The 9,802-nt window shown below is 60.0% G+C and overlaps 1 protein-coding gene across 1 annotated transcript; it reads left to right on the top strand.

Annotated features, from left to right (window-relative positions):
• Window positions 1-773: 773 nt before the first annotated feature.
• On the top strand, window positions 774-3,556 carry DNAJB1 (DnaJ heat shock protein family (Hsp40) member B1). The gene is made up of 3 exons (XM_062178701.1): window positions 774-1,022; window positions 1,721-2,301; window positions 2,399-3,556. The coding sequence occupies exons 1-3, from the start codon at window positions 812-814 to the stop codon at window positions 2,627-2,629; spliced, it is 1,023 nt and encodes a 340-aa protein (XP_062034685.1). The 5' UTR covers window positions 774-811; the 3' UTR covers window positions 2,630-3,556.
• Window positions 3,557-9,802: the final 6,246 nt, after the last annotated feature.

Below are 9,802 nucleotides of genomic sequence, written 5' to 3'. Positions count from 1 at the left end.
TGAAATCAATAAAAAATTTTTTTTTAAAGCCAGAAACCAGGTCTGTTGAGGAGCCAAATTCCAGAACTGTTTAGGAACAGGTAGAACCCGGTTCCGGTCCTGGTGGCCAGCCCAGGCTGGGAGGGAGGGAAGCCAAGGAAAAGGGAATTTCAAGTTTATCGGCAAGGGTGACCCCAGGGGCAGGACGGGCAGGACCCTCTCCAGAGGGGTGGGCTCTAGACCTCGCAGGGGGAGGACGTGGCACTGTCCCCTCCCCGCTGGCTGAGGAGGGCGTGCCACTCTGGAGAAGGACCAAGACCGCAGCGCTTTGCACGACCCCGCTGCGAGACCAGAGGGCAGGTTTATACCTGCTGGGGACAGGGGCGGGGCCGCCTCGAGGGGGCGTGGCTTTGTCCCGCCCCGCCCCTTCCCGGAGCTCCGCGTTCCGCCGCGGTAACCTGTCGACCCGGCAACGGACAGGGCTCGCAGCCTGCCAGGTCCTGGAAGACAGGGAGCGGGAAGTCGTGATTGGCTCTCCCCGAGAGGGTGGGCGGGTCCTCCGCCGGCCCAGTGCGCTCGCCGCGGGGAGGCGTTGCCGTGAGAGGCGGGGCCGCGCGCGGGGCGGCCGTTGGCAGCCCGGCCCCGCCCCGGTTGGGCGCGTCACGGGACCGGGGCCGCGGCGATTGGCCGGCGCGGCGCGGGGGGCGGGGCGGAAGGTTCTGGAGGGGGCTGGCGGGCTCTGGAAGCTTCCGCCGGACGGGTATATAGAGTCGGGTCGGGCGGCGGCGGCGGAGCCGAGGACGGCGGGGCCGCGGGCGGGCGGGCGGGCGCCATGGGCAAGGACTACTACCAGATTCTGGGCCTGGCCCGCGGCGCGTCGGACGAGGAGGTGAAGCGCGCCTACCGCCGCCAGGCGCTGCGGTACCACCCGGACAAGAACAAGGAGCCCGGCGCCGAGGAGCGGTTCAAGGAGGTCGCCGAGGCCTACGACGTGCTGAGCGACCCGCGCAAGCGCGAGATCTTCGACCGCTACGGGGAGGAGGGTGCGTGCGCGCGGCCGCGGCGCGCGGGGAAACCGAGGCACGCGCGCCGCCGGCCGGGGGTGGGGGGCTGCTGAGAGGGGCCCCCGGCGGGCGGAGGAGGAGCCCCGGCTCGCCGCTCGCGCAGAAGCTTCCAGCACGTCCGGGCGGCGCCTCCCTGGGTCTGCACCCGGTGCGGGCCGGGGCCGGGGGCGCAGGTGCGGGGGCGCGGCCGGGGGCGGCCGGGGGCGGCCGGGTCTTGGCCTGCCCGGCTGCCTGTCGGTGACTCACCGGCTTCCGGGCTCGGTCCTGAGCCAGTAGTGTGTGTGTGGTTTTTTTTTTTTTTTTTTTTTTTTGATCATCAGGGCAGCGGCGATTGGTGCTGGGACGGGAGAGCTTCAGAAAGCTTCCGGGGTGTCTTTGGTTGGCCTGCATTTGCCCACGTTCTCTCTGGGCTCAGGGGACGTGGCCGTCCCTCTCCCCCCTCTCCCTCCCCCCTCCCCCCGGGTCATGTCTGGGTCTCTTGGTGGATTCTTGGGAGGATCAGCCGGGAGCAGGCAGGGGCCGGGCCTTGGTGGCTGTCACCTGCGGGTGACACAGCCCACGGCCTGGCCGAGGCCCCCCGTGTCTGCAGCAGCAGGTGCAAGCTTGGGGTCCGGCCCTCGGCAGGCTGAGAGCAATCCCGCCCCGCCCCCTCACGTCTGTGCGTTTTTGCTTCGCAGGCCTGAAGGGCGGCGGCCCCTGCGGGGGCAGCGGCGGCGGGGCCAACGGGACCTCCTTCAGCTACACGTTCCATGGCGACCCGCACGCCATGTTTGCCGAGATCTTTGGCGGCCGGAACCCCTTTGACACGTTCTTTGGGCAGCGGAACGGGGAAGAGGGCATGGACATCGACGACCCATTCGCCGGCTTCCCCATGGGCGTGGGCGGCTTCACCAACATGAACTTCGGCCGCTCACGCCCGGCCCAGGAGCCCACCCGCAAGAAGCAAGACCCGCCCGTCACGCACGACCTCAGGGTCTCCCTGGAAGAGATCTACAGCGGCTGCACCAAGAAGATGAAGATCTCCCACAAGCGGCTGAACCCCGACGGCAAGAGCATCCGGAACGAAGACAAGATCCTGACCATCGAGGTGAAGCGCGGCTGGAAAGAGGGCACCAAGATCACCTTCCCCAAGGAGGGGGACCAGACGTCCAGCAACATCCCCGCCGACATCGTCTTCGTGCTCAAGGACAAGCCGCACAACATCTTCAAGAGAGACGGCTCCGACGTCATCTACCCGGCCCGGGTCAGCCTGCGGGAGGTGAGGCCGCTGGGGCGGGGAGCCCGGGGGGTGCGCTGGGGGCGGGCCCGGGGCTCCCCGAGGCTCTTGCGTCTGACCGCTGTCCCCCCCTCCCCAGGCCCTGTGCGGCTGCACAGTGAACGTGCCGACTCTGGACGGCCGCAGCATCCCCGTCGTCTTCAAAGACGTCATCAGGCCCGGCATGCGGCGGAAGGTGCCAGGGGAAGGCCTGCCCCTCCCCAAGACGCCCGAGAAGCGCGGGGACCTCATCATCGAGTTTGAGGTGGTCTTCCCCGAAAGGATTCCCCAGACGTCCAGAACCGTCCTGGAGCAGGTTCTGCCCATCTAGCGCCCCACCCCCACCCCCCCATCCACCCACCGCCCCGCGTCGTCAGGGCGTCACCGGCCCCAGGACAGAGCTCCGGCGTCTCCGGCCACCCCAGCACTCGTGGACCGTGAGAGGGCGGGAGGGCCCGGGAGCCCGATCCTGCTCGATGTTTTCCAGAGAATATATTACAATCTTTGAAAGTCGTGCACTCGACTGTGCTGGTTTTTCGGGCAGCAGAGCAGCAGGTGGTGGGCAGAGCAGGATGAGGCCCGCCCCGCCCTGTGCTCTTCCAGACCGCCCCCCCCCACCTGCAGCTGGGTCCTGTGCTTTGTCTCCCCTGCTCCAAGCCTCCCCCCACCCAACCCTGGCGAATCCTGGTGAATCCTGGCGAATCCTGGCCATCTCAGGTGGAGAAAGCTAGACTCTCTGCAGAACTGCCCGGCCACCACCCACAAGCAATACCTTCCTCCTCCCAGCGGGACCACGGGAGCCGGGGAGCTCACGGAGATGGGGCCCAGCCGTACTTTGCCGAGAGCGAGCTCTGGGCAGCCCTGGGTGCCCTTTCTGTTCCATGGACTCTGGACTTATTTTTGTTTTCGTTTCGTTTTGTTTCTCTCTCAAAGGGATCTGATCCTTTGGAATTTTGCACAACCCTGGAGAGATGTATAGAGACATAGATATAATCCCTTTTGATAAAAGGGTCTTTGCTCCCGATTGCAGGAGCCTGTAAATGTTTTTATAACTCCCCATCAGGCCGCCGGTGCCCCCAGACAGGCCCAGCCCTGCCCCCAGGGCCCCGGGCGGAGGCGGGGTCTGTTCCCGGGACACCCGTCTGGTGCTCAGCCCCTTGAGACTCATTGTACGTTGCCACTGCCGACACGAGACCAAAGTGTGTGTGACTTGTCGCTGTGCAGGGTGATGGCATTAAAGACTGTATGCGAAACCTCCCAGGAGCAGCCCATGGCTCGTGTTTGGTTCTGGGCACCGGGTGAGGGCGGGGGGGGGGGGGGAGGTGCCAGCGGGAGGGGGGAGGGTGCCTGTGGGGGACAGAGCTGTCTGCAAGGGCGAGATAAGGCCCTGCCCCTGAGTGCACACAGCCAGAGCCGCCCAGGGGCGCTGGGTTCACACTGGAGTTGTGAAGTCTGAGGCCAAGGTCAGGCAAGGGCAGGGCTGGTCGCTGCCGCCCAGGGGAGCTGTGGGGCCTGCCCTTGACCCTTCCCCACCGCGCCTCTCCTCAGACCTGGCCAAAACGCACAGGGAAATTTACAGCTGGCCAGCCCCACCCTGGGAAAGACGGGTTTCCTGTCCTGGCTAGGGCCACTGCTGTGACTTCGTAACTTTTTTAAGGAACTGGTTTTTCTAAGGCAAGTAATTACCTCGGGCTTAAAAGGATGTGTTGCTACTTTGCTACAGAAGTGTAGCCACGCTTGGACGTGAACTTGACACACATGAAACAATGTAGTCACTTAGTCCAGGAACCTGTAGCTTTGGAGAACCTCCCATGTATCTTATTTAAGCATTACTTTTCGAAATGTGTCTGTGCTTTGATTTTTTTATCTGAAAGGCAGAGAGCGCTTCCATCTCCTGGGCCACTTCCCAAGGGTCTGCAACAGCCAGGGCTGGGCTGCTCCATCAGGGTCTCCCACATGCCCAGGCACCTGGGCCATCACCCGCTACCTCCTAGGGTGCAGTTGTGCAGGGAGCTGTAAGCACTCTGCCAAGGGGTGTCCCAAGCAGCTGTCTTCAATTTAAATGTCTTTAAAGGGAACATCTCAGGGCCACAGTCGCTAGCGGCTCCCACTGGTCAGCGCAGTTCTGGGGGCCCCTATCCCCAAGAGCAGCCAGGTTGAGCCATGAGACCACTGCAGGCCCCTGGAAAATCAGCCACGAGGGCCTGTTATCAGAAGAGCCAGTTACTGAGCTATCTTGGGCACCAAGGTCGTGTTGGCCCCGGGAGGGATCCTGGGTCACCCAGGCCACCAGCCCCATCCCAGAGTCTGCTCTGCTGGGCAGAGGGTCCCTGGGAACTTGACCTGAGCTGCAGGAAGCCTCAGGGTACACAGGGCTCTGAGAACTTGCAGAGACAAGGGGAGTGGGCTGGGCTGCTTTGAAAGGGGAGATCTGTGTGGTTATAACAAAACAAAAGGGGCTGCAGTGGAGCGAGAAAGCCTGGCCTGGCCTGGCCTGGCCACTCAGAAGCACTTTAATTAGCTTGCCCAGAGGCCAAAGCTGGGGCTCATTGTGTGCAAGCACATACAGAGGTGTCTGTAGCACCTGCCATCGTGCCCGTCCTCCACAGCTTCTGGGCAGTCCCTTTGATGGATTCATTTTTTCCCCACGCCACCTCTCTCAGCACGGCTGGGAGCTGCTTCCACTTCGACACAGCCAGAGCTGCCCCACCTGCCGCCGAAGGCATGATACCAACCACATTCCACATTTCCACGACTCACCTGAACACAGGACAACCCTCAGACATCCCCTCAGCCTGCACTGGAGGCCGGAGGCCCACGCCTGTCCCTGGCGTGCAGCTCTCTTGTCCCACTGTGCCCGTGCACACACGCAAAACAGCCTTTGTGTGTGTGTGCATGTGCGGCCAGACCGATTGACATTATTTGTGGACATGTCGAGGTGTAGCAGGTTAAGCTGCCACCTGCGGACCCGGACATCCCATGTGGGTACTGGTTTGATTCCTGGCTGCTCCACTTCCGATCCAGCTCCCTGCTAATGCGCCTGGGAAAAGCAGCAGAAGATGGCCCAAGTACTTGGGCCCCTGCCACCCACGTGGGAGACCCGGAAGAAGCTCCTGGCTCTTGGAAGTGGAGCAGCTGGGACTTGAACCAGTGCTCTGATGTGGGGTGCAGGCACCCCCTGGCAGTGGTTAACCACTGTGCCAAAACACTGCTCCCTCGATACCACACCCTTGTGGATGGGACCAGGGCAGTGTGACTTCTCGGATCTGTGGGGTCCCTTGCAGGTGAGGGATCTTCAAACTGTTGATGGAAAAATGTGTGTTATGGGGAAAAGTGTTCATGAACTTCACTATTCTCGCATCAAATCCCATGTCTTCCAATGCGCTTCTCTACTAAGTTTTTTTGGAGCAGCCTCCTTTGCACGCAAGGTGCACGCACACCAAGGTGCAAAGTTCACTGAGCCCAGCTTGCAGCCCCCAAGACAGAAGAGAGTCCCGGGTCTTTGGGGTCAGTGCTGTTTGGCCAAGCTCTGGAAACCAGATTCCCAGGTGAGCCACTGCGATCCTGCAAGGAAGCCCTCAAAAGAGAGGTGTCCCCAGGCTGGCAGCGTGGTATTGTGGGGTAAGCTGCGCCTGTGTGTGGACATCCCTACAGTAGCCTCACTCCCAGGCCAACTGTTCTTTGAAAGATGCATTGATTCATTCGAAAGAGAGAGAGACAGAGAGAGAGAAATTTTGTGTCTGCTGGTTCACTCCCCCAAATGCCTACGGCAGCCATGACAAAACCAGGCTGAAGCCAGGAGCCTGGAACTCCATCCACGTGGGTGGCAAGAACCCCAGGGGAACTTGGGGTACCCACTGCTGCTTTCCTTGGCACATTAACAGTGAGATGGATTGGACACAGAGCAGCCGGGGATGCCAGCCACTGCTCTGACACGGGGTGCTGGTGTTGCAAAGCAGTGGCTTAGCCTGCTGCACTTGCCTTATAAAGGCGGTGGTCCCTGGGCCCCAGACTGGGCAACCCAAGGGGCAGGTGTTTGTCCCCGGCTCAGGACACCCACGTTCTTCATCCGAATGCCGAGGTTTGATCCTGGCTCTCTTTGGGTCTCTGTCGCCCATTTGGGAGACCCGGATGGAGTCACCTGCTCCTGGCTTCAGCCTGGCTGGTGCAGGTGTTTAGGGAGTGCTGGGAGATTATTGATCTCTCTCTCTCTCTCTTTCTGCCCTTCAAATAAATGATTTTTAAAAAAAAATTTGACAGGCAGAGTTAGACAGTGAGAGAGAGAGACAGAGAGAAAGGTCTTCCTTTGCCGTTGGTTCACCCTCCAATGGCCGCCGCGGCCGGCACGCTGCGGCCGGTGCACCGTGCTGATCTGAAGTCAGGAGCCAGGTGCTTCTCCTGGTCTCCCATGGGGTGCAGGGCCCAAGCACTTGGGCCATCCTCCACTGCACTCCCAGGCCATAGCAGAGAACCGGCCTGGAAGAGGGGCAACCGGGACAGAATCCAGCGCCCCGACCAGGACTAGAACCCGGTGTGCTGGCACCACAAGGCGGAGGATTAGCCTGTTGACCCACGGTGCCAGCCAATGATTTTTTTTTTAAAGTGGGAAGTCCATGGGGGCTGGCACCATGGCTCACTTGGTTAATCCTCCACCTGCAGTGCCAGCATCCCATATGGGCACAAGGTTCTAGTCTTGGTTGCTCCTCTTCCAGTCCAGCTCTCTGCTGTAGCCTGGGAAGGCAGTGGAGGATGGCCCAAGTGCTTGGGCCCTGCACCTGCATGGGAGACCAGGAGGAAGCCCCTGGCTCCTGGCTTCGGATCAGCGCAGTGCACCGGCCGTAGTGGCCATTTGGTGGGTGAACCAACGGAAGGAAGACCTTTCTCTTTGTCTCTCTCTCTCTCACTAACTCTGCCTGTCAAAAAAAAGAAGAGGCCGGCGCCGCGGCTCACTAGGCTAATCCTCCGCCTTGCGGCGCCGGCACACCGGGTTCTAGTCCCGGTCGGGGCACCGATCCTGTCCCGGTTGCCCCTCTTCCAGGCCAGCTCTCTGCTGTGGCCAGGGAGTGCAGTGGAGGATGGCCCAAGTGCTTGGGCCCTGCACCCCATGGGAGACCAGGAGAAGCACCTGGCTCCTGCCATCGGAACAGCGCGGTGCGCCGGCCGCAGCGCGCTACCACGGCGGCCATTGGAGGGTGAACCAACGGCAAAAGGAAGACCTTTCTCTCTGTCTCTCTCTCACTGTCCACTCTGCCTGTCAAAAAAATAAAAAAAAATAAAATAAATAAAATAAATAAAAAAAAAAGAAGAAGAAGAAGGAGGGGAAGGGGAAGGGGAAGGGGAAGGAGAAGGAGAAGGAGAAGAAGAAGGCAGTCCTGAGTTTGAATCCTGGCTGCAGCTCTCTGCTGCTGTGTCCTGGGCAAGTGACTTTTGGAAAACGTGACAAATGATGGTGGAGATGCTGGGGCCTGTGCTGTGGCATATCTGGTAAAGCCACTGCCCGCAGCGCCAGCATCCCATACGGGCACTGGTTCAAGTCCCGGCTGCTCCACTTCCAATCCAGCTCCCTGCTGATGCACCTAGGAAAAGCAGCAGAGGATCGGCCAAGTACTTGGGCCCCTGCACCCATGGGGGAGACTCAGATGGAGCTGCTGGCTCCTGACTTCAGATCAGCGCAGCTCTGGCCATTGCAGCCATCTGGGGAATGAATCAGCAGATGAAAGACCTCTCTCTCTCTCTCTCTCTCTCTTTCTCTCTCTCTCTCTGTAACTCTGTCCTTCAATTAAATAAATTTAAAAAAAGTACAAGGGGACTTCAGACATTCTCCAGGAAGTGGAATGAAGTGATGAGCTTGTCCTGGCCCTCCCTGTGTGATTCTAAAGCTCCAGGCAGAAAATCTTCTCCAGGGCTCCTGAAATATTAGCTCTCCTCCCCTACCACTAATAACAAGAACAGTCAGTGCCTGTCACTTAATTAGCATCCACTTAGTAAGCATTTATTGTGTGCCAACTGTATACCAGCCCTGTTGTGGATGCTGGGAACACAGCAGTGAATCATACTGGGGGAAAAAAATCCCCGTCCCTGTGGAGCTGAGGATCAAGCCAGGATGGAAAGAAAACAGGCTGAGACAAATTCAATATCTAGTATGCTAGCTAAGGCCGAGAGTAATGGAGGAAAATACAACTAGTGGGTAGAGGGTTTGCAACTTTCTGAAAAGATTCATTTGTTTGAAAAGCAGAGGGGGTGCGGCTCTGTGGCACAGTGAGTTAAAGCCCTGGCCTGCGGTGCCAGCATCCATATGGGTGCCAGTTCGAGTCTCAGCTGCTCCACCTCCCATCCAACTCTCTGCCATGGCCTGGGAAAGCAGTGGAAGATGCCCCAAGTGCTTGGGCCCCTGCACCCACATGGGAGACCCAGAAGAAGCTCCTGGCTCCTGGCTTCAGGCTTCAGATCGGTGCAGCTCCGGCCATTGCAGCCATCTGGGGAGTGAACCAGTGGATGGAAGACCTCTCTCTCTGTCTCTACCTCTCTCTGCAACTCTGTCTTTCAAATAGATAAAAAAAATCTTTAAAAACAAAACTTATAAAAAGAAAAGCAGGATGACAGCACAGCAGAGGCAGACAGAGATCGTGCATCTGCCAGTTCACTTCCCAAATGGACACAACAAATGGTGAGGGGGATGGGGCCAGGCTGAAGCCAGGAGCCAGGAGCTTCTTCCAGGTCTCCCACACAGGTGCAGGGGCCCAAAGACTTGGGGCATCTTCCACTGCTTTCCCAGGCCACAGCAGGGAGATGGATCAGAAGCAGAGCGGTGAGGACTCAAAGCAGGAGTCCTGACATGCAGCTGGGGCATCCCGACCCAGCAGGCCACACCTGCCCCCGGCATCTCCTTGTTGTACCAAAGGCGAGCCCCTCATGCTCACAGCCTTGGCTCCCATGGAGCTGAGAACACTTTCCCGGCCCGCAGATCCCGTGTTCACCCGAGTTGGGGTGGACTCTGATGGCTTCTGGGCCCTCAACCTCTGTAGTTCCTTCCCCCTTGGTGGTGTGGGGGAGGAGGAGAGACAACGGCAGGGCCATATTCCAGGGTTCCCCCAGCCCAGGCAAACTCCGAGTCCCCGGGAGGTCACCAACTACAACCTGAATCAGCATTGCAACCCCCATGGCTGCAGGGACGCCCAACTCTTAGAACTCTCTCTCTCCCCCTCTGAGTGTTTGTTGAATGAATAATTAACATGGCCAAGTGATTCACCTGCGTCATTTGCCCACCCCCTTCACCCACCCCACACCCGTGACTCTGTAGGGCAAGATGTGTGCAGAGACAGGCCCATCGGCTACTGCTGGTGCCCCTGGGGCAGGTCCCCCACCCCACCCCCACCCCCAGCCCCAGCTTGTCCCACCAAGGAGAAACCAGCATTGGCGGGGACTCCAGCCACAGCCCCTGCTTTGTGGGGACCTCCGCTGCCCACATGGCTCAGGGATGACTCACTGGGCACAGCGCCTGACC

The sequence above is a fragment of the Lepus europaeus genome, chromosome 20, assembly GCF_033115175.1.
Source record: "Lepus europaeus isolate LE1 chromosome 20, mLepTim1.pri, whole genome shotgun sequence".
Classification (NCBI taxonomy): Eukaryota; Metazoa; Chordata; class Mammalia; order Lagomorpha; family Leporidae; genus Lepus; species Lepus europaeus.
The sequence above is the reverse complement of the archived record's forward strand: the minus strand, read 5'-3'. Positions and strand labels throughout refer to the sequence as shown.

Bases quoted from the DNA above. Each gene is read 5' to 3' on its own strand.
- DNAJB1 (XM_062178701.1), top strand. From the start codon at position 812: ATGGGCAAGGACTACTACCAGATTCTGGGCCTGGCCCGCGGCGCGTCG. The intron at 1,023-1,720 runs GTGCGTGCGCGC...TTTGCTTCGCAG, and splicing joins CGACCGCTACGGGGAGGAGG to GCCTGAAGGGCGGCGGCCCC. The intron at 2,302-2,398 runs GTGAGGCCGCTG...CCCCCTCCCCAG, and splicing joins CCCGGGTCAGCCTGCGGGAG to GCCCTGTGCGGCTGCACAGT.